The sequence below is a fragment of the Chenopodium album genome, chromosome 18 (genome assembly GCF_948465745.1).
Source record: "Chenopodium album chromosome 18, dcCheAlbu1.1, whole genome shotgun sequence".
NCBI lineage: Eukaryota > Viridiplantae > Streptophyta > Magnoliopsida > Caryophyllales > Amaranthaceae > Chenopodium > Chenopodium album.
The window spans coordinates 45,049,103-45,073,564 of NC_137851.1; the positions used below are offsets into that span (position 1 = coordinate 45,049,103).

The following is a 24,462-nucleotide window of genomic DNA, read 5'->3' on the forward strand; positions in this document are numbered from 1 at the left end:
AGTAGAATTAGCACTTCATATATTGCTCTAGTCCATTCGACTTCATCGAGTTTACTCTCCAACGCGATGCGTAGGGAAGGTATTTCTAATTTCACAGGTTGTACAACATCCATTCCATAGACTAAGGAAAATGGCGTATTTCCAGTGGATGAACGAATTGACGTGCGATAACCCCAAAGAGCGAAATGGAGTTTGTCAGGCCAATCCTTGTAATTTTCTGTCATTTTTTCGATGATAGTCTTTAAATTCTTATTGGCTGCCTCTACTGTGCCATTTGCTTGAGGCCTGTATGGAGAAGAGTGATGATGTTGAATGCCGTATTTTTGAAGCAATTCTTCACATTCCGCTTGAAAGTGAGTTCCATTATCACTTATCAATTCATGTGGGACTCCATATCGACATATATGTTCCTTTCGATGAAGAGTGCTACATGTTTTGCGGTGAGTTTTGCATATGATGCTGCTTCAACCCATTTTGTGAAGTAATCAATTTATACTAGGATGTATTCATGGCCTCCTGTCCCAAAAGGAGTGATTTTTCCAATAATGTCTATTCCCCATGTTGAGAATGGCCATGGTGATGTATAGGTGTAAAGGAGAGAGGGAGGGACATGTTGCAAGTTAGCGAATATTTGGAATTTAGGGCATCTTTTTACATATTGATGGCAATCCCTATTCATGGTAGTCCAATAGTATCCTTGTTGCATTACTTTTTGGGCTAGCATTTTGCCATTCATGTGAGTTCCACACACTCCTTCGTGGATTATTCTCATTGCTCTTTGAGCTTCCTTTTTGCCTACACATAGGAGAGCTCTGCCTTTAGGTACCCTTTTATGTAGCTTGTCATTTATGAGTACATATTGGGAAGCCAAAAGTCTTAGCGCTCGTTTCGCTCTCTTATCAATGTGGAGTGGATTTCTCCTTTGGTGACATAGTTGAGGATGTCAGTATACCAAGGTTCTTCCTCCTCTTCTTCTTCTCCTTGAACTATCTCATCATCTTCTATGGCTTGAATATAAGCTGGTTTATGTCTTTTCTCTATTGTTAAAGGCATTTGTTCAATTTCCTTAGGAATTCTAACCATTGAGGCTAGCCTTGCCAAGGCATCAGCAAACTGATTTTCTTCCCTAGGTAAATATGTGTATTCTACCTTTTCGAGTTGATCAGTAAGGGTTTCCAGGTATGTTTGATAAGGAGCTAATCTTTCACTCCTTACTTTCCATCTTTTGGAAATCTGATTGATGATTAAAGAAGAATCTCCGAATATTCGAAGTTTCTTTACTCCTAATGCCAAAGCTGTTTCGAGGCCTACCACGCATGCTTCATATTCTGCAGCATTGTTGGTAACGTCGAAATCTAACTTTATGGAGATTGGGACGTGTTCTTCTTTAGGTGATACTAGTAATACTCCTACGCCACATCCTTTTTGGTTTGAGGCTCCATCGAAGTATAATGTCCAAATATCATCTTCTGTAACCATCAAGTCTTCGTCCAGAAAATCATTCTCATGTATTGGTGTCGAATCTTCTATTGGGAAATCTGCTAAGAAGTCTGAGATCACTGATCCTTTAATAGCCTTTTAAGGCATGAACCTTACATCGAATTGTGCTAAGTTTACTATCCATCTTGATATTCGTCCGTTAAGTGTAGATTTCTCGAAGAGATACTTAAGTGGATCCATTCGAGATACAACATAGACTTAAGTGCGAGACACAATTTCTCAAGTGGTGTGTAGCGTACTTTATACTCGAGCATCTTTTTACTTAAGTAATAGATGGCGTTCTCTTTACCTTCTACTTCTTGTGCAAGCATAGCTCCCATTGTCTCTTTAGTGACTGTTAGGTACAATCGAAGAGGGATCCTTGGAAGCGCTGGTGCTAATACAAGAGGATTAGTGAGATAGGCTTTGATCTTTTCAAAGGCTTTTTGACACTCATCGTCCCATATTACTAGCACACATTCTTTTTAAGCTTCTTGAATTTTGGTTCACATATTGTGGTTAGCTTGGATATGAACCTACTTATGTATTGCAACCGGCCAATAAATCCTCGAATTTGCTTTTCGGTTTTGGGCGGCGACATTGACATGATTACTTTGATCTTAGTTGGGTCTATTTCTATCCCTCTAGAGCTAATGACGTAGCCTAATAGTTTCCCTAAGGTGTCTCCAAAACCACACTTGGCTTGGTTTAGCCTCATGTTGTATTTTCTTAGCCTTTCGAGGAATTTTCTTAGGGCTACTTGGTGTCCTGGACGCTCTTTTGATCGATTTAACAATCATATCATCCACATAGACTTCAACTTCTTTATGCATCATATCATGGAATAAGGCAGTCGCTGCTCTTTGGTAAGTGGTACCCGCGTTTTTCAACCCGAATGGCATTATCGTGTAACAATAAGTGCCCCAAGGTGTTATGAATGTAGTCTTTTCCATGTCTTCTTCAGCCATGAGAATTTGGTTATACCCTGCATACCCATCCATAAACGAGAAAAGTGCATGATTTGCCGTGTTATCTACTAAAATGTCGATGTGTGGTAAAGGGATGTCAACCTTTGGACTTGCCTTATTTAGATATCTGTAGTCGACACACATTCTTACCCTTTCATCTTTCTTAGGAACTAGCACCACATTTGCGACCCATTTGGGGTATTTGGATACCCTAATAAAACCTGCAGTTATTTGTTTTTGAACTTCTTCTTTTATTTTAAGAGCTACATCGGGTTTCATTCGACGTAACTTTTGTTTTACGGGTTTCATTCCTGGAATTAGTGGTATTGTGTGTTGAGCTATTTTTCTATTTATTCCTGGCATATCTTCGTATGACCAAGCAAATACATCGATAAATTCTCTTAGTAGATTAATTAAATCGGTTCTTTCTTCTTTACTAAGAGTTAGACCAATTTTAACTTCTCTTTTAATGGTTGGATCTTTTGAGATATCAACCGTTTCGGTGTCTTTAATTACTGGTGTCTTGTTTTCAAGTGTTTCCATTGCCTTAATTATTTCTTTATCACTTTCATTGTTAGTTAAGAAATTCTCGTCATCTTGAGTAAGGGAATGACACGAGGAGTAAGCGAAAGAAGACATGTTATTGAATTCAGAAATCATTACATCAAATAAGGAAATGTCCGTGGGGGACTTGACTTTTAACTATCCTAGGAGTATATTTTGAAGTAGAAGGGAGAGAAGGAGATGCTACTATAGAAGGTTTAGAGGACTCGACTACAGAAGATTTGAATTCAGACTCAGACGATTCAGACTCGTCGAACATTGGTCCTTGTCCTATTGTTATGGAGATCTTTCTTCCACTTGGTGTAGTCACCTTCACAGTCTTTCGCCATCCTCGAACTAATCCTTCTGCCGGAGTAATGAACTTTGTGGGATCAAAATCTTCTCTTTGCAAGGCCGTTTGGATAAGCGCAAAATTATCGTCGATACGCTTAGGCTCATTTTTCTCGTAGCCAAAGAGTAATCCCATGACATTAAATTCAAAACATGGGGGTAATTTCACTTTGTGAATAGGGGTTTGAATCTCGTTTACAAAATTGCAATCCAAGAAGATTTCGAATCCTGGTTGTCTTATCCCATCTTTGACGAAGGGCTTAGGAAATTCGTAACGTAGACAGTCCTCACCTTCTCTTATGAATTGACCAGAGTGAGAGGATATTGGTCCATTGGGATTGCTTTCTTTTGAGTACGAGCATTCCTCCGCGCATTAATCTTTTCCCGGGCTTGCTTATAGTCTTTTGGAGTCGATTCGAAACCAGGTCCAAAAGTATCTAATTTAGGAAGGTCAGGCGATCCCATTTGTGTTGCTACTCCTTTCTTCCTTCCTAGAATCATTCCAGGAAAGTGTCCTTACTTTCGGAGTATGCCATTGACTATCATGTTTGAATGGAGGTCGTAGTGAAGAAGGGTCTTCGTCGATGAAAGAGACCTCTTCAGCATTAAAGCCCCATAAATCTTCATTATTCTCGTCATGCTTTACATTTATGAGGGGTTTATCAATTGCTTTGATCCTCATTGGGGAAGCATCGATTGTGACGAGAATTCCTCCAACTATAGCCTTTACTTGTTGATGAAGGGACGAAGGGACGGCCTTAAGGTCATGAAGCCAAGGGCGTCCCAATAACAAGTTGAACGAGGCTTTAATGTCTACCACTTGAAAAGTAGTAGCATGCTCAATAACTCCTGCCGTGACATTCATCGTTATGGTTCCAAGATCTTGGCGACAAGTGTTGTTATAAGCTCTTATTTCTTGCGTAGATGGAGATAAGTCTTCATATATTATTCCTAACATCCTTGCAGTTCGAAGTGGGCAAACATTAATTGTTGACCCATTATCTACAAGAGTCATTGGGACATTCATCCTCTTGCAGATTACTGTGAGGTCTAAGGCTTTATTGTGTTTATCACCTTCAGGTGGTAAATCCTTATCAGAAAAGGCGATTAAATTAATGGGACTAGGGAGATCACTCGTGAGGAAGTTAGCCAACCCCTAAGGAGTGATTACCGCGACTCTATGCTCATGGGATGTGGCTAGTAATTTCCATACATTCATCTCGACCTTAGTCTTCTTAAGTTGTTTGACAACATCATTGTCTTCTATGATTGGTATGGGAACTTGTTGAGTAGTAAGAATGGGTTGCGTTGTGACAGGAGGTTGCATTCTCCCTGATCTTGTGAGGACGTCGATAGGAGAATCCTCTTCATCCAAATGTCATTAACCGGATATATTGAGGAAAGTGGAGTGTCTTCTATATCTTTGAGGTAAACATCTTCATCATCACTATCCCATACTCCATTAACCAATTCTGAAAGTACCTCTTTGTTTGGTCGTATTTGAACCAATTTCTTACTGTCAATTAATCCTTGGACTAAGTCCTTGAATTTAAAACAGTGTTCTATGGTATGTCCTCCTGAGTGATGATAGGGACATTAGAACCTATCTGTCCTTTTAAGTGATTCAAAAGGTCTTGGCTCAAAAGGTTTGATCTTCCTATTCTCGAAGAGCTTTTGAAACATATTTGCATAAGTGGTCCCAATAGGTGTATATGCCTTGTTACTCCTTTTGGGTGTTTCGACTAATTTGAGAGAGAAGGATTTCTTTCAGTAGTCTTAGTGGGTGTCATCTTTTCGGCCATACGTCTTTTCTCCATCTCCTTTGCTTCTTGGAGAGCATGGTGAAGTTGAGCCATCGCTGCCCTTTGTCGGGTCATTGCTACCCTCATTGTGTTTATGAGCACCCATGTACCTTCCTTAGAAAATGGTTCCTTATTTGGAGGAAAATCACTCATGGCATCGAAGAAAATGTCCTCCTCTTCTTCACTGGCATGCGTTTCTTTAAGTGGTTTGATGAGAAGTGATGGGTCAGCGTGACCTTCCTCGTCAGAAATAGCCAAGGAATCCGAAAGTGGAGCATTATTGATGCTTGTCTTCTTTCTTGCAGGAGGTAATGGAAGTTTATTGCTATCTATTAGATCCTGAATTGTAACACCCCAATAATTCTCCCTTTTTCCAAACCACTTAATTTAAATAAAATAGTGGAGAACCATTGGCATGTTACCGCCACGTGTTAAAACGTTAAGGCTTTATCAAAGTATTGCAGCGGAAATCCAACTTAAATCTTAAAATAATATAATTTAGAAAACCAATAAGTCAAAGCTTACAAATTGGAACCATAAAGGCCCTTATTAAACCAAACTAATATTTAAAATCCCAAAACATAATTGAAATAGTAAAACATAGAAAGTTCAACACAAAGAACAAATACTCTCAATCACACCAATCCCTTGACAATGAGTATGTCAAATCCCCGAACCTCACATCATCAAGCTAACCTGTGCAATACTGCTCCCCAATAATACAAGTGTAATAATTGGATCGTCACAGGGTCATTGAAAGGCGAAGGCCATGACCAAAAGAAAACACACAAAAAAGGCATGCAATCAGCAAAGCTGAGTACATACAAGCTACAACGTACAAAACCTAACATGCTCAATTAATTAAAGTAAATAAACATACAAAACGAATTCATTGATCAAGACTCCACACTCAAACAATTCAATTGACTCAACATACTTAGTAACCAGTTCCAAACACTTGACTCTTAATATTTAGTTTGATTAATTTAATTTGGAGTAAGCAATAGATGAGATTGTCCAACCCACCAAATCATTTTGGTCCCAAATGACCATTTAAAATAAAAGTTTAGCGCAATGCAAGAATGGGCGCGACTCCATTCTCACAAAGTTAGTCTAGGATCCCATCTAACTTTCATTGTAAAATAAAAATGTAAATACCAAAAGAGAAGAGGACATGTTGATCAAACAAGCCTCGGAAAGCCACGGGCTTCCACCGTGTACCCCAACCCATAATTGTCAATACTCTAGAAGTGCACACTTTCCAGAGTTTTATTGCTCATCCTTGTTTCACTTTACGTGATTACAATTTTAATTAATAGCCGACCATTCAAGTAGACCATACATAACGATCATACATCAATTCACTTTTAATCTTATTTAGGACAATGGTGATCACATCACAAATTGACCTTTAATTCCTTTAAACTTCCAAATTATCCAAAATTGTTGAACATAGTCAACCCATCTAGCCATTTCGGCTTAATCCACTTTTACTCAACATACTAACAAGTCATGCTTGAGTAATAAATAAAATAATAATAACCTTGTGAAATAATTAATAAATTTATTCCACTTAAACCATTCAATTCCAATCCTTCAATAATCCAAATGTGGTTAATAAACCAATCCAATAAAAAAAATATGCTTGTATCAATATTCCATACAAACAATTAATCCAATATAATTCAACATGCTTGCATCCATAATTCCATACCAACATAATCAATTCACCAAAACATGTCTCATAAACATAAGCACATGAATTAATTAAATGTATAACCAAACAATTTCCATCCAAGTGTTCTCTAAACATGAAACTAAGTTCTTTCTTTTTGGTACCTAAACATGATACTACTTACAACGAAGTAGACATGTACGTACCACTCGTATAAACAATCCTTTGTGCCACTTTTAATCACTCAAAAGTCTCCTAGGGAATAATCACTTCCTAGAGAACAACCAATAACAATAAATTAATACTCAACCAAATTTCTAGCAACTTAAATTTACTTTAGACTACTTAAAAAAAATCTGAAAATTATTTAAAAATCCCTAATTAAACTCCTTTTTAATGGGTAATCACACCCTTTAATTAAAATCACAATTATAGAACTTTAAATAAAATTCCAGCATTTTAAACTAATCAAAAACCCTTTAAAATTCAAGGATAAAATTTAAAGCATAAAAAAAAACTTCGTTAAAAATCAAAAACTGGCCGAAAATCATATTTAGAGGATGAATTTGGCCACGAGAGGGTGGTGCTGACTACCAAAGGTAGTGAGTCTTTCTTAAGACATTGTTTCCACATGGAAAACACTACTTTTTTTTTATCAAAATCGGATAAGTTCAGAACCTAATCAGGATTAAAACGGGATTAATATTAACGAATGGAAATCTAAGAATTAAAACAGGAATTTACGTGTTCAAAATATTCTGGGATTAAGTTAAACTAATCAGTAGTTATAATCACCAAAATTTCAAACATCATTACTATAAAAGTCCTAAATCAATTGTTCGTAAAAACCCTAAAATCGTGATTTTCAATAATTAAAAACCCTAGGTTATAAAATTTACAAAATCTGAAAATTATGACATTTATAAAATCTGAAATTATAAAGTTTAATCATCAAAATACAATTTGATACTAATTAAATTAATTTCAAACAATAAAATCAAAACCCATAAATCAATAATTATAATTACACAAATTAATAAAACAAAGGAGAAAATAAGACTAACCTTTTGTGTGGGGAAAATTTTGGGGATGTATGGGGTATTTATAGGGGAGAGAGTTGTAGGGTAAGTAGGAGTATTGGGCCTCATAAAATTAATGGGCCAATTAGGTAAATGCAATGGACTAGGCTTTGTTTGTATGGCATAGATTGTAGAATGAAAGCTCATAAAATAATTTGTACTAAAATAATTTTCGGCCCAAATTAATAATTTGAAACTTTTTAAAATAAAATCCGGAAAAATACAAATAAATATTATAAATAAAATAAATTTTCATTTATAAAATATTTAAAAATACGGGGGATTACATGAATTGCCTCCTTTAACTTCCAATAGTTTTCAGTAGGATGTCCCCTACCTTGATGATATTTGCAATGTGGATTGGGGTTCCAATTAGCTGTCCTCCTTTCAACTGGTGGATCTCTAAATGGTCCAATAGGAGTTATGAGACCTTTTGCATGAAGACGATCAAATGCTATATCATAACTCATGCCAATAGGTGTGTAATTTTTCCTAAATGGTTTCTCTTGTCCTTGATTATTCATATCTAGGACCTCGTTCAGATTAAAGGTGCTAACATTGTTTGAGTGGGTAGTTTTGGAAGAAGAAGGATTGTCGTTCTTTTTTCCTTTCCAGCCACTGTTGGAAGTGTTAGCAACTTTTTGTTTTGCAAGGTCGTCCTCAATGTTGATTCCTATGTCATAGACGACCTTGAAAGTACTCAAATTGCTTTGGCATTTGAGATGCTTAGAGTACTTTTCTTGGAAGTTCTTGATGAACATCCTTACAGATTCTTTTTCAGTGGGAACCTCAACCATTTTGGCAGAAGTTTCCCTCCACTTATTAAAGAAGGAGGTGAATCCTTCATTCTCCTTTTGCTTCAACATCTCAAGCTCTCTATGGTCAGTTTCAACTTGAATGTTGCATTTGTATCTATCTATGAAAGCGTTTGTTATTGAATTCCAAGAAGAGATCTTCTCTTTATCAAGGGAAAAGAACCATTATTGACAAACGGTTTCTAAAGATAGTGAAAACAATGAATGAAAAACCTTCTTATCAATCCCCTTAATATTCATTATTGTTTCAAAAGCTCTTAAGTGGAAGTATGGATTGTCAGTTGGCTTAAATCTTGGGATGTCATTGGCATTGAATTTCTGCGGAAGAAGTTCCTTGTCCACCGAGACCTCTTGTGAGGTAATCGCCTGAAACTTATAGTCATTAGAGAGCTTGCTCAAGCTTTCTTCCATTCGTTCCATCTGTTGTTGTTTCGCAGGGTCATTGACTTGAAGAGTAATGGTCTTCATCATCTCAGTTAAACTAGCAAGATTCTGCCTAAGTTCATTGACTTCTTCCTGAGTTACCATTTTCTTCTTAGCTTTTCTCTTTTGTCGAATCGGTTTATCAAAGAGTAAGATTTGGACGAAAGCGTTGTCCTTGATTAGTCGTCCTTCCTTTCTAGTCCAAGAGCTGTAAATTAAACCATATTTGACTTAATGACTTGACTCAAATTGACTTTGACTTTATTGGTTTTAAAAGCAAAAAAAGCAAAAATAGAGTGTATATATTTGGGAATCAAGTATAGGGTTTAAGCAACATGGTTTTGTATAATTTGGAGGATTAATATCCGACTTACCCCCCTAAAAAAAATGACAGAAAACACGCGCACACAAGACTCTCTAGACATGGTCATGGTGAACATATTTGCAAGGTGTGTGTTTAAAAAAGTGAGTGTGAGTGACATGCTTTGACACTTGTGTAAGACCATGGGACTATGTGCCTAGACTCAAACAAGGAGTAAATACAACTTCTGCCGTTAATAAAAAGGTTAATTAGACTCAGCGTGAAGACTCAAGCAGAAAAATGGACCGTCGCTGAAGCAACGGCACTGTCGAGAAACGCCAGAAGCCATCGCGGCGCGATAAGGGTATTGCGTCGCGCCACAGGTCTGACCTTCGCGTCATTACTGATGCGTCGATCTGGGCCTGTTTCCAGTGTTCTACTTTAAAAGGACAAGCCTAAAGTCGTACTAAGTCGGTTTAATCAATATATTAAACTTTAATTATTCATATTAATTAATTAAGCAAAGTCTTACATAGTCATTAATTAGTTTATTTAAACTCTTAAACAAGTCAAACAAACGGTTAGTGTAAATATGCACAAGCAAAGATGCACAAGTAATCAAGTAAGAACAATATGATGCAATGAGTTTGCAACCTAACCATGACTCTAGTCCTCTAAAGTTCAAGGATAAGGGTTAGTCAAAGAGGGTCCATGGTTATGAGTTCAAATGCATCGCGCGGAAGCCTTATCTTTGGAAGGGTTGGCCTATATGGATAGGACCCCGCAAGTTAAATTTGCTTCCATGGTTTGGTGAATTCACAAACTCGGATGTACCCTTCGTTGCAATGAGCGTTCGATTGGGTAGATGGAGTGTGAATTCCCAGAGGGTTATGGCCATATGTAGAACACATATTGGTTCAGAAAAGTGAGAAAAACTCAATCAGCAAGTAAAACCGAGTAAACAGTACTAAAACCAGTCGAAACAAGAACGCAGATTTCTGGCTCGGTATTGGAAGAACTTGGCGCGAGACAATAGGGACCATCGCGAGACGATAGCGCGCCGCGATATTGCTATCGCGCCGCGACAAAGCCATCGCACTGCGATGGGCACTGTTTTCTCAGTGCCAATTCCTACATGCCTTAGCAGCTATCTTTGCTCTTAGAATTTTCCAGTTTTTTGCAGCGTTTTTTCGTAACTAGTTGTGAAAGATATTTCCCAAATTTCCTACGTGTAAAAATCCTATGTTTTTAACGCATTACGGATGGTCTATCCAATGCGGACCTTTTTATGCTTATGCCAATAATGTCAATCAAAATTACGCACATGAATACTTAGAACGTTTCGAGTCTCATCCACTCATTCTAAATTATTGGCAAAATAAATTTTAGGAATTAAAATAGACATCCTCCCCAGTGGAGTCACCAAAAAACTGTAAGGAATATTTCAAGCATCCCACACTTGAGCCCCACTATGACCATACACTTAAGCATGGTGGTGTCCAAAGGGAAGGAATTGAGAAAAAGAGTCGCCAACAAGTTTTAGGAACTTGTAAACCGTTCACAGGGTGAAGGTTACACCCCTTCACGATCCATGAGATCGTTAACTCCATAGTGGTCTGGAACTAGGGCTGACAATGGATCGGAGGTGGATCGGGTAGAGCTTAATCCACCTCCATCCGCCAAGAATCCATTCATCATCCAACCCATCCATCACCATTTAATTCTTCATCCACGTCCAATACATCCATCATCAGCGGATGAATCGGGTGGGTCGGGTGAATAACGGGTGAAATAAAATACACCATCCTTTAGTCATAATACTAATATACATAAACTAATAATATGATATATAGTTGACAAAATCTTTAAATTTTCGAACGTTCACACCATTATACGAAATTTAACTTATATTACAAGTATATATGAAATATATACTTATGTAGTATTACAAATAGGTAAAAAAAACATTTGAAATTTTGTAAAAATATAAGCGGATGGATGGATGGGTCGGGTGATGGATGGATGAAGCTCCACCCGAATCTGACCCGATCCATCAATTGATCCATCCGTCATCCATATAAAATCCGTGTTTTGTCGGATTTTCATCCATTTTATCAGATCGGGTGGTTCGGTTATCCATGGGTTCGGGTGAAATTGTCAACCCTATTTGGGAACCATGACTGGATATTCGGGGATGAAGGTACAAATCCAACATAAAAGAGATTAAACCTGCCCTAAAAATAGGCCTCTACTTTATTCTTCTCATATTCATGTGCGCTTTCTGACTAACATACAATCAATATATTAATCCTAAACCTGTTTAATCTATGTTGGTTGAATATTAATGCACAAACAAAACTATTATTAGCGATCACTTGAATTAAAATCACGTTAGCCTAAATAAAATCATTAATTATCTAATTAAGCGTGATTTCAAGTACAAATTCCTTTTTATCCTGCAAGAGAGGGCGTGATCAAGCAATAACAATATCAAGCAACATGATATTAATGATACAACAATCATCATCATAAATATAATATTCTCATCAAAGCATAATAATATTAGCAAGATCCTAGGCATGATACTAACATGATTAATAACAAATCCTAGCATGTCACTAAGAAATAAATATCAAAGCTTTAGCTCTAACATGATACTAACATGATAGAAGAAAATAGAAAGCAACCTAAACATGACATTAGAAAGCAATAAATAACATCTGAACATGATACTAGGAATTAATATAATCTAAGCATGCTAACTAATGATACATAACAATAAAACAACTTACTTTGTTGCCTCGTATCTCTTTCTATCAAAACAATACACACGTTAGTAACTTCAATGAAAGTATTAAATCAAACAATTAATTTAAATAATTGAAATAGGGATTTGGGACCAAACCCTCATAAATTTTCAACATTTCACGTCTAGGGTGAAGGCAACTTAAAATTTGGCTAGGTGTGTCTAGAACTCGTGAATGCGGTATTGTGTTTGTAAAAAGGCTACGCTAGAAAGAGGGAGAGAGAATAAGCTATTGCTTAAGAGAGAGAAGAGCATTAGATTGTTGATGATTATGAATCCATAAAAACGGAGAAATACGACCCTATTTATAAGGAAAAAGGTCCCGAAACAATCAGAAAAAGATCGAATTAGATTCGTTGTAAAACTACTCCCATCGCGACGCGACAAGGTCCATCGCGGCGCGATGACTCTGTCGTTTCGCGATGGTTCACGCGCTAAGTCAAAGCCGTACAGAGTCCTTAATCTAATTAAATTAGACTAATTAACGTCCGTGCTTATCTTTTAAAATCAGATTTAATCTTTCAAAACACTTGTTTTATTCCAAATAAAATTCTTTATTTTTCTAAAATATATAATTACTACTCTTAATTCCACTAGAATTTAAGATAACCTTCTAGATTATTCTAGAAAATTGAAATCAATTCTAATGACTTTAGGAATACTAATGGGCCCTCCACTTGATCATTGGGCCGTATATAAAACTCATTTCAGGCCTAATTTAGTATTTTGGCCATAACTTTCTCATTATTCATCGGAATCGGGTTTATAATATATCGTTGAAAAGCTCTTTTCGAGCTCAATCCAACTACATTATTATTGGACCCTCATCATGGACCAAACTAAATTGGACTGGAAATTTTCCATAAATAGAGTAAGAAAAGAAATATTTTCGAAAACAAAAAGAAACATTTTTTATTAAAACAATCGCATCACAAGACTTTTCACGTTTCACCTTGTTCGATAATCAAATAACGTGAAAGATATTAATCACTGGGTTTGGTTTTTGGAGAGACACAATCAGATGTCTACACCATCCCTATTGCTACTCTATAATTTTCTTAGCTCTCGTGGAAATTCACAATAGGAAAAACATTATAACGGAGGATTGTAATCAAGGACCAGTCAAATTAGGAAATTAGAATATATGAAGTATTCCATAGTAAATACAGTACAAGCTTGATATAAACAATTTAATATAAGTTGAAAATGAAGTGATTCTATGTAAACTAATGTAACTATAGTTGACGTCAATCTTAAAGACATAATTCTTACACAAGACAAAAATGTAAAAGGAACAAATCTTTTAATTCCTATGTATGGGTGAGACATTACAGCTACATGTACCAAATATTTCTATTCTTGCAATGGCCTTATATGAAACAATTAAAGTAAAAAAAAAAAAAAAAAAAAAAAAAAAAAGGGGGGCAAATATGGAAAATAAAAATAAATCAATAAACCTAATTCGGTAATTCCTCTCCTCTAGCTGTTGACCCCATCAATCACTATCAAGCCCAATAGTATTCGGACTTTATTCAGTTTTTTAAAGCTAAATCCCAACCCTCCTACTCTCAGAATCAGCATATTTCAGGCTGATGTTATGCATCAGTAAAGCTTTCTTCAGTTGTTAGGCCAAAAACCAAAGACAGAGACCATGAACAATCGAAAATCTTTCTACAAATGTGGCGGTTGTTGATGTTTGTAGTTAGTGGGATAAAGCTCCCATCCACTATCAGGCTCCTTTCGTTTTCCACCACTGTTCCCAGAACCCATTGGTCTCAAACTCTCTCTCAGCTGCTCTTCTGACGGCCTACCCTGGACATGGGGGATGAAGAGTGGCCTAAAAAATGAAGAATCAGGGTTTCCAGCTTCAACAGCATTACCAAACCCAGAGTTCAAATCAAAACTAGGGCGCAAAGGACTAGCATGGGTAGGACCAGGAGTCGCACTCATCATGTTCATGACCAAGGGTGACTGACAATAGGTAGATGGAACATTTGAAGCAGAGCCCATCATTTGAGGTAGAAAAGGGGCTCCCCTTGAATCAAAAACATATGGAATCGGGCCACCAGGTCTGTAAATCTGAGCTGATGCGAGAGAAACAGCAGAGCCCATGGCAAGCCCATTATACCCATAGACAGACTGTGGATAAGGAACTGCAGGTCCCAACCCCATCAATGGTCCTCCTCTTAACAAGCTAGCATCCATAACAGGTTCCGGTGCCCTCCCATTCAGAAAAGGCAATGGAGTTTGAGGAGGAAATGCATTCCTCTTGACCTTGGTTCCCATAATCGAAATAACTGTGTCATCCGGTGGTCCCATACATGGGTTGACCTTACGAGAAGACTCGCCAAGAATGACAGGTTGGTCCGACGAATCATTGCAATTGAAAAGGTTGTCATTTAAGTCAAAGTTCCTCATTGAAGGCTGCATGCATGATGAAGAAGAAGCAGGCGATGGACTTCGATGGCAGATTTGAGGTTGGAATACAAGTCCACCCATTTTCCAATCGCATGCTGGAAGACCTCCATCATCCTCTGTTTGGTTGAGATCCAATTTGAGCCTCTGAGATCTTTTGGGACTTAATTCAACTGAAGACTCACCCGAAGGCAGGCTAGGTAATAACTGTTTTGGTTTACCCAGCACTGGATTAACAATCTTATCATCTCCACGTTCAGCAACATTCAAATCAAAATCAAGAAAATCTTGCCTCTGCCTTGAACCGCTGCTAGTGCCCCCACCAGAAAGTGCCTTGTCACTATCAGAGGCCCGACGAGGAGATGCTGGTCGAAATGCACTTGTTGCTGCAGATCCTTTCCAGCCAAGACTTCCCTCAAATTGAAGAGGGCCTGCAGGCATTCCAGAAGCCACAACAGCTCTGGATGCAGAAACAACTGATACAGGGTTTGAGCTTGTATCGAGCTGATGATCAGCATCCTCAGACGAGAATTCCTGATTGAGATCAAATTCCCAGATGTTTTTCTCTGTAATGCTCTCGGGTTCCCGTGCAACATCAGTCACTAAAGAGGACTCCGCATCTTGAGTGTGGTTTGTAGGATTTGTCTCTACATTAGTCAAACACATGACAGGAACCTTTCCAGAAGTATCAGGGGTGTTTTCTGTTGCCGATAACTGGTTCACCGGGCCATCTATCTGCAAGTCTTGCTCTGCATTTATAGACTTCGGGCTATCCTGTGGCTTACCACCACCTCTTGATACTCTGTCAGAAGAAGAAGAGAAGGATGACGAAGATGATGATGATGATGAAGAAGAAGAGGCAGAGCTACCAGATTGCTCATAAAAACCAACTACTTCTCTCTCTACTTCTTTGGCAACAAGCCGAGCAACTTCTAGAGCATCAACAGTGCCATTCTCAAGGTCCATATCTTGTGTCTGCCTAATGATATCAGTAGTTTTGCTGTTTTTTGTTAATATTGCAAATTCACAACTGCTGCCAAGATATCTCCGATCACTTTGGCGATACCTTTTAAGCTCAGAATGGTCATCAAGATCATCAAGTCTGGAGAGAGTGGATGTTTGATTCTTGGATTCCTTCAATGCAGAACCATCACCAAGCTCCAAAGCATTTTGCTCACTATCATCCATCACATTGCTCGACTCCACAACAGGCCTATCTGTATCGCATGAAGACGTCACTTTCATCGGTGATTCATTTATGACATCATATCCTCCAATATCAGATTTAACAACAGCTTCCTCAGCGGCCTTAGGATCATTTCCAGAAGATATATCTTTGCTATCAGAAACATCAAAGGCAGAAGTAACCTTCATATCACCAGATCTATCAGGCAACAACTCATTATTGCTTTCATGCTTTGCATCTTCACCCAGAGGTTCAGGCTTCAAAGCCTCAGAAATAAGCCCATCTTTGCTTTGTTTTAACAATGTAATGCATTCTGAATCCAATATTCCATCAGATGGGCATACTTCTTCCCCGACAAGATCACCATCAGTCGATTCTAGCTTGGCAGACATATCGGGGCATCCAGTGTTAGAAACTTCATGATTAGAAGTCATCTGAAAATCACCCTTATCATTAGACAATTCAACTTTCCCTCCTTCAGCACCTTCAACCTTCTGATTGCCAGAAGATCTTGTTGGGGAGCCATTATTTGCAGTGAACTGAGATTCAAGATCTTGATTATCTACCTTTGGATTATTTTGAGTATCTACCTTTGGATCATTTTGATTATCTAACTTCGGATCATTATAAACTGGGGCGTTCTCTACATCCATACTTTTGAGACCAACATCCTTAGATCTCCAACTATCAAAGAGAGCTCTTGCTTTATCTTGAACTCTTGGGCTTTTATAGTTGAAAAGACTTTTGACAGTAACGCAAATTCCTGATGAAGCCAACTTCTCATTGTCTACCTGAAGTTTCTCAACCGCTTGCAACAGTGCTGAGATAGCCTCTTCCGCAAAGCAATCACTCGCTTGGTCAGGAAATGCTTGAGCGTCCTTTAGCCACCTATCAATAAACCAAAGCCCATTTAACTGGATGAAAAGATCAAGACATTCTTTGTTCTCTGTAGCTGCTATTGTGCCCGCAACAGCAGCCCACTGCCTTGTAGCATCACCAACACTTTTCACTGAAGAATCTTTCTTCTTCTGCATAGCAGTAATCAATTCCTCAACACGAGCAGGGGCTGTGAACCCATCTTTCATCTCAGTCAAGGTAAAGAAGTCTTCAAGTGTCATAATGCTCACATTCCACTTAAATTCTTCCAAACTTCATACAAATACCCTGATGATACTAGATTTATACTCATCATTCAAAGAGAGGGTGCCACCAAACAATTCTGCAGCGAAGTCCAGCTTCCCAACAATGTTGAATCAGTCACCTATAGAATTAAAAAAGAAAAAAAAGAAAAAAAAATCAGGAAATTGTTGAGGATGAAAGAAAAGTACACAGATATTTGCAGTAAAAGGAGCATGCTCTACAAAGATCTCTTTCAGGGGCAGATACACCACACAACAAAGAGCTACTCACAGACTCTTGAGTCTCACTTTACTGCCTGGGTGACAAAATAACAAATGGAAACCCAGGAATTAACCGTCTACGGAGTATATTCTGTTTTTCAAAGGAAAACAGCGGAGGCTATTTAAGACTTAAAGTGCAAGGGTTAACAACCGAAGGTCTAAAAAAGGTAAATTTAGACATATAATCACATTATCATGACGTCAATAAGGTCCAAACAGTAGCTACATACTCTACTGTCCCAATTAAGGCTAGAAGTGTTATAGCGCTTTTAAGGACTTCAGGAAGCAGGATTTGATGGATCTGATCATAAAAGCACATAAGTTACTCAATTCTGCTAACATGCTAACATGTATGTGCTTTAAAGACACTTGGAAGTCCATGGATAAATTGAATCGGCAATGTAAGAGAAAGGATTGAGAAAAAAAGTCAAAAGACGATAAAAAAAATGCCATACATACAAAGAAAAAAAAAAAAAAAAAAGACTGCCATACATACCAACAATACATGCAGAATGGTAATTAAATCTCAGCACAACAGTGCCAATAGTCGCCAAAATAAACCCTTAATATATATATATATATATGACAGGTGTAACCAATCAGTCGGTATGTTATATCTTTACAAAATTCTTGTAAAGCTATATTCTCACCAAAGGGAGAAATATTCACTCCCAATGAACAAGGTCATTGACAGAAAAAAATATAGTACTACCTCCTTCCCAAAAGATATCAAAATTTCTATGTTAGGCTTCTTCAAACCCAGACAGTACGTATTTTCAATAATATCAAGCATATAAACCACTTCCCATATATTTCCTAAATGATTTCTGCAAACCCAAACACCGAAGCAAAAGCCAAGTCTTTAAATTTGTTTTCCTAACTAGAATTTCTGGCCTAAGCACTGAAGCACTGGTTTTTGGGGCTCTTCAGAGTAGATCAAACTGAAAATCCAAGTTAAGACCGTGCAAGGTATATAGTTGACCTTCCATCAATATCCTAATAATGCATAAACACAACTAGCTTACATTTTTCATACAAGCTTACTTGACTCTTATTATCATATCTTGACATTAATTATAACTATTCTACCATTTCTGCTCTTTGCATATCAGAAAATCAACAGAGATTAAAAGCATGTGTTCCAAATGCGTCCCCATCATTACTGGTCCTATGCCAAACAACTACTAAATTAAGACTTGACGTCTTAACCCCCATCCCCACAGAGGATTCAGAAGCCCATTTTTAACACAAGGCCCAGTAGTCTAGGAAACCACCATTTCAAGGGGTGGATAATCCATCATGAAGACATAATATACAATCCTCACCATCGCATACATTAACCCGAGAGGCTCTCTATATTGTACATATATGTAATTCGCTATCGACTTGAGCATCAAAAACGTCTGCATCAAAAATGTCTACCAGGAAGCCACCTAAAGTTTGTGTTAGTTCCTTTGTTGAACATTATAACTAACAACTGAGGGTCATCAACTACAGTAAAAAACCCTAGTTGGTTGCCACACAATCAGTCACACAATCACACCAGAATCGTTTCCGTTTGAAACAAATAAAATATCGATAGATAACAAAGGAATATTAAGTTGAAACACATAAACGACTTGTCAGAAATCACCAGTTGGGCTGGTCCGACCAAGGAAAAGAATCCCGAAAAAAGAGAGATTCGTAGTGAATACCAGTTAAGGGTATTGGCTTCAGAAAGCAAATGCTTAGCCAAAAAAAGAAAAGTCCTTTTCAGAAACTAAATCCTGAAAGAGTATTGATATCCAGAACTCTATTAACTGAAACTAACACAAAACAGGAAAAGACGGCAATTACAGCAAATGTTACAAGAAGGCTTTAATAAATTCTTGTTAACAGTTACGTAAGGAAATACCGTTACATTGAAGACAACGAGGCACTGTGATGCCAATCACAAAAAGACCAATAGTTACAGTCACGAAAACATACCAAAGAAACCCTAGTGTAGAAAAAATGCAAACCATAATCACCGTTATGACTTACGAGGCAATCAAGAATACAGAAACTATTTTACAAGGATGAGCGACAAAGATCAGGAACTTAACATCTATACTCACCATCACATTAGTAATAAACGTTTCGAAATTTCCTCCTAACAATGAAGTTCCATAAAACAAAAGCTAAACTGCCATAATGGCTAATCAAATGAACAGTGCCCAACACAAGTATAGCAGAAAATTCAATATCCCAATTCAGAGCTACAGTACAAAGTGCACAAAACATACCCAAATCAACCTCTAAATGATCAAATTGCGCAACATTCCACACCCAAATCATCAATAACCAGTTCAGCGCACATTCGAAACCCGAAAATCAAATAAACGGTGATTGAATACTTTACAAAAACCCTAAATTCAAATTCCTCGTGTTGACTATAACAAAAACCTATCAATTTAGTATTAAATAAAATAATCATACAACAAAAACAACCCAGAAATTCATAACTCCATTAATACTACCCAGAAGCAAAAATAAATAAATTGCAAAAAACATCAAACATATAATATAAAATAAAATAAAAATTCCAAAAATAAGAAACAAAGCAAAAGATTAAAAGAGAATTATTACAAAATGATGAAATAAACGCAATATAACATAAAAATTTTACAAAAATACTCACCGAAAACCCTAACTCTGGCTCAAAAAAATCCCCAAATCTTTTCTTCAACAATACACTCCTGAAATCTAAAGCTGACGCAACACTGAATTGAAAATTATTTGTATAAATTAATGAAAAAATAACAAACAAAAAAAAAAAAAAAAAGTGAGAATTTGAAGCAAAAATTTGCCTTCACTTTCTCTCTCCTCTGTGTGACCTTTTCGAAGCAAAAGAGCAAACGTTACTTTCGTTTTTTCTTTTTCCTTTTTTTTTTGTTTTTGGGTTTTCGATTTTCGACTTTATTGTTTTTTTTTTTTTCGAAGAAGTACTCCGTAAAAATACTTGACTTTGTTCTCTCGTAACAGCAAATTTTTACTTTTTATTTTTTTTTCTTTTATTTTTGGTGAGGATTTAAGAGGATCATATGAGAGGCACGTGATGGAGAAGGTGACTGGGAATAGCCGGTAAAAAGGTTGTTTGTTCGTTGTGAAGTTGGTAGGAACTTTTTTTTGTATAATGTTTTATTTTGTTTGGTTTTTCTCAGTTGACTATGAAAGATTGATGACAAACAAAATTGGAGATCCTTAACCTATAAACGCACCAAGACACTCAAAAAATGGAACTCCTTATGAACAGTGTTTTGCCTATATTACCCCTGTATTTGTTCTTGGAATTCCTTATCTACAATGGTGTTCCTGATTTACCCTCAAAAAATTCCACTGACCACGTGTAGGGGTGGCTGACCACGTGTATGAATATGACAAAGTGGGAAATTAAAGCACTCATCTTTGCTACGCTTATTATTAATGTCTGGACAATTATGCATTGCAATTAAGAATCTGAACATGTAGGAATTAAAGTCTAATTTGCAATTTGCATGAAGTTCAGGCTAATTTCCCATTGTTTCTGATTGCAAATGCACTAATTCAATTAAAGTCTAATTTGCAAATTGCATGAATTTAAGGCTAATTTCCCATTGTTTCTGATTGCAGATGCATTAATTTGATGCTCATGGTGCACTTGTTGGTCCTCACTTCTAAGGTATTCTTCAGTTCGGCCTTAGAAATTAGTACTGCAATTTTTAGCTGATTATGTTTGATGTCAGTGATTAGTGATTCAAAGGAGGCAATTAATTTCAGCTATTTGTTTGTTCAGCTAATTAGTTTATGCACCTTTGTAGGTTTTCCAGCAGTTCAGCCATTCGATGAATGGATTTGGGAGGACTAAATTGTTTGTTTCTTTTTATGATGAACCGTTTAATTACCCGTAGGTCTATTGTTCTGCATGATGTGTAAGAGTGTTTCTCTTCTTATAACTTCTGCTCAGGTTTTGGGAAGTGGGCTTAGGGTGCTGCAATTAGTGATTTGGTGGATTATACGTGTTCTTTGTCAAGATCGTAATCCAGGTCCAAGGGGATTAAGTTTTTTTTTAGAGATTAAGCTACTTTTGGGTTTTAAAATCGATTGGTTGTTATTTTGGATTAAGCATGACTCTAATTCTTGAATTAGGTGCTTTATATGCTTATTATTTGTTAGATTTTTCTATTTGTTAGTTAGATTAGACTATATAGAGTTGCTACATGCTAATTCATTTTATTTTGGGTGTCATAATTCCTTTGTTTCATTTTTGGCTTTGGTTTTTCAGACACTTTTTTGGTTTTTACAGCTGCTTATTTTATACTACTTGCAGCTCAGTCCTTGACCTAGTGGATTTTGGATGATGAACCTAATTACCTATCAGTCTATCACTATTCATAACAATGGGTAAGCGCTTTCCTCTTGTATACCATGTGATTATTGACAGCTTTACTGATAAGAATAGAATCTTTGGGTTTGTAATCAGATTGATTTTATTAAAGCACTTACAAAGTCCATTGAATTACTTGCTGTGTTTAGCTTAGCTTAGTTTGTTTTCACTTGCTTTGTCTTCTACTGTTTTGTGTTTGCATAAATACAAGCCAGGCCATCTGGTCTTTATCATTGCAAAAAAAAAAAAAAAAAAAAAAAAAAAAAAAAAAAAAAAAAAAAAAAAAAAAAAAACACATCACAATTCCATGGAGGTTAATGTGAATTTGGATATCAGTCTCTTTGCTATAGTAACAATAACACAACTTTGGAAAACTATCCTTTCATATTACTAACCATGAACACAGAACATATATGAACTTGCTTCAAGGATCTCTTCAGAATTATGACATTCTTTAACTTTACAAATTCATGACATTCTTTAAGTTTACTTGGCATGGTTAAATTGCTTTTGTTTTAATGGCTTATGTACAGACATGATGTCACTGGACTTACATTTGCTAAATCACTGATATGTTCTTTGCTTTTGACTTATAACTAGACAATATTTTACCATATTGGTGGCTCAACAAACCTAGTGTGATTTACTCAACAACAGTTAGTTTTTAGTTTAGTCTATATCAATTATGAAGTAAAGATTTAGTTACATTTGTGTTGCTAAAGGTTGGCTAATTAACCTGATTGTTTTTGTTCATACTGTCTTTTGTAATCTTGTTTGGTTTAGAGTGAGTGTGAAATCTAAAATTGGTTATATGGGCTTGCTTAAACTCTGGTTTTGATCTTTTTGCTACGAATAATAGATCATAAAATTGTTATTGTAAGAAAGGGATCAGTTTTGGGTGAAGGTATTGAATATTTATTTTGGTTTTTGTCATTTCTATTGCAGAGTTATGAGCTTGCAATGGGTGGAGGTGCAGACTCTGCTGTAAGTAGTTCGTTATTTTCGACTATGTTGCATTGTTGTTTCTGTTCTGTGTTGGTTTGGTTTATTTTAGTTAGTATTTAATGACTTTGTTGTATTATCTATATCATGTGTTACATGCTTTAGTAGCTTAGTTTAGTTATTTTGTATAGTATGCTTGGTTGACTTTATTAAGGGGCAGCTATGTTGATTTGTTGTTTTGTATATTATGTGTTGCATGCCTTAGTAACCTGCTTACATTTGTTAATATAAGGTGGCTACTTTGTTATTTTAAATGAGGTGTGCTCTGTTAGATGCATAGTTGCATTTGAAGATATGTATTGCATGCCTTAATAACCAACGCTGTTATTCATTTGTGATGTAATTGCATGTGTTATTTAGATAGCTTTGACATGCGACATAGATTTAGTCTAGGATCTGTTTGTGTCTTCCCACAACATATGTTTCACTTCCTTACACTTGTAGCTCAAGCGATTAGATGCCCTTAAACCAACCTGTAGCTCAAGCGATTAGATGCCCTTAAACCAGTGTTAGCTACATAAGCAACTTTCTTATGTTATGGGTATGCACACAGGTGGCTGGGCCTGAAACTCGAAAAGTCTCTATATTCTTTTTCCTACCTTCTTTAGCAAGTTGTTGAATATCTGAAAATCCCTCAATCGACTTATTATTTGGTTGACGTGAGAAAGAACGCTGTGAAACTTGTCCTGGAAACTGACCCAAGTTTGGGCCTCTATGTGTATGAAGGTATTCAAGCTAAGACAATTGGAGAATCGCGTGAGAGAGCTGCTAAAAATGTTGTTCGTTCCCTTCGGATGGAATATAGCATTCAAGCTGAGGACTTGACTTCTAAGAAAATTAAGAAGCTCCAGCGTTGTTAATTTCTGTATCAGATGAAGCGCATTGAGCTTGAGTCAATGGAAAGGGAGGCAGGGAAAGTGCTAGTCAAGTGGCTAGATGTGCCAAACCACAAGCGCTGCAAGAAATATGTGTGCATTGATTACATGGATGTTCTGCGCACTCTAACTGTAGAGACTAAAGCACGTGTTTCAGCAGTTGACACTTTCAAGCTCAGCTAAATTTATTTCCTGGCTTACAATTTACGCTCCTTCAATTGCTACTGGAATGGAGTGCATTTTCAATGCTATTCGTGCTGACTGCAAGGCTACCAAACAAGATGCTGCTAGGAGGGTTGTGGATTTTTTACGCACTGCATACAATCTTGACATAGTGGATTTGAACTATGGCAATGGGGTTTATGCTGGCATTAAGTGTTCCTTAGTGTAGGGAATATTTCAAGCATTACCTCAAACTTGAACCCCACTGTGATCATACACTTAAGCATGGTGGCGTCCAAAGGGAAGGAAGCTAGAGCAAACGAGTCGCCAACAAGTTTTAGGAACTTGTAAACCGTTCACAAGGTGAAGATTACACCCCTTAACGATCCATGAGACCGTCAACTCCAAAAGGTCTTGAACCAAATAGGGTTCGGGGATGAAGGTACAAATCCAACCTAAAAGAGATTGAACCTGCCCTAATAATAGGCCTCTACTTTATTCTTCTCGTATTTATGTGCACTTTCTGACTAACATGCAATCAACAGATTAACCCTAAACCTGTTTATCTATGTTGGTTGAACTTAATGCACAAATAAAACTATTATTGGTGATCACTTGAATTATAATCATATTAGCCTAAACAAGATTATTAATTATCTTATTAAGCGTGATTACAAGTACAAATTCCCTTTAGGCATGCATAAAAGGCGTGATCAAGCAATAACAATAATAATCATCAAGCAACATAATAACAATCATCATAATTATAATCATAATCATAATAACAATCATAATT

The 24,462-nt window shown here is 36.8% G+C and overlaps 1 protein-coding gene across 1 annotated transcript; it reads right to left on the reverse strand.

The window, feature by feature from the left end:
* Window positions 1-13,434: 13,434 nt before the first annotated feature.
* Window positions 13,435-20,132, reverse strand: LOC145590920 (uncharacterized). Its single transcript, XM_081647310.1, has 2 exons — window positions 19,903-20,132; window positions 13,435-17,104 (listed from the first exon to the last, which is right to left on the reverse strand). The coding sequence occupies exon 2, from the start codon at window positions 16,959-16,961 to the stop codon at window positions 13,914-13,916; it is 3,048 nt and encodes a 1,015-aa protein (XP_081503436.1). The 5' UTR covers window positions 16,962-17,104; window positions 19,903-20,132; the 3' UTR covers window positions 13,435-13,913.
* Between the last annotated feature and the right edge of the window lie 4,330 nt (window positions 20,133-24,462).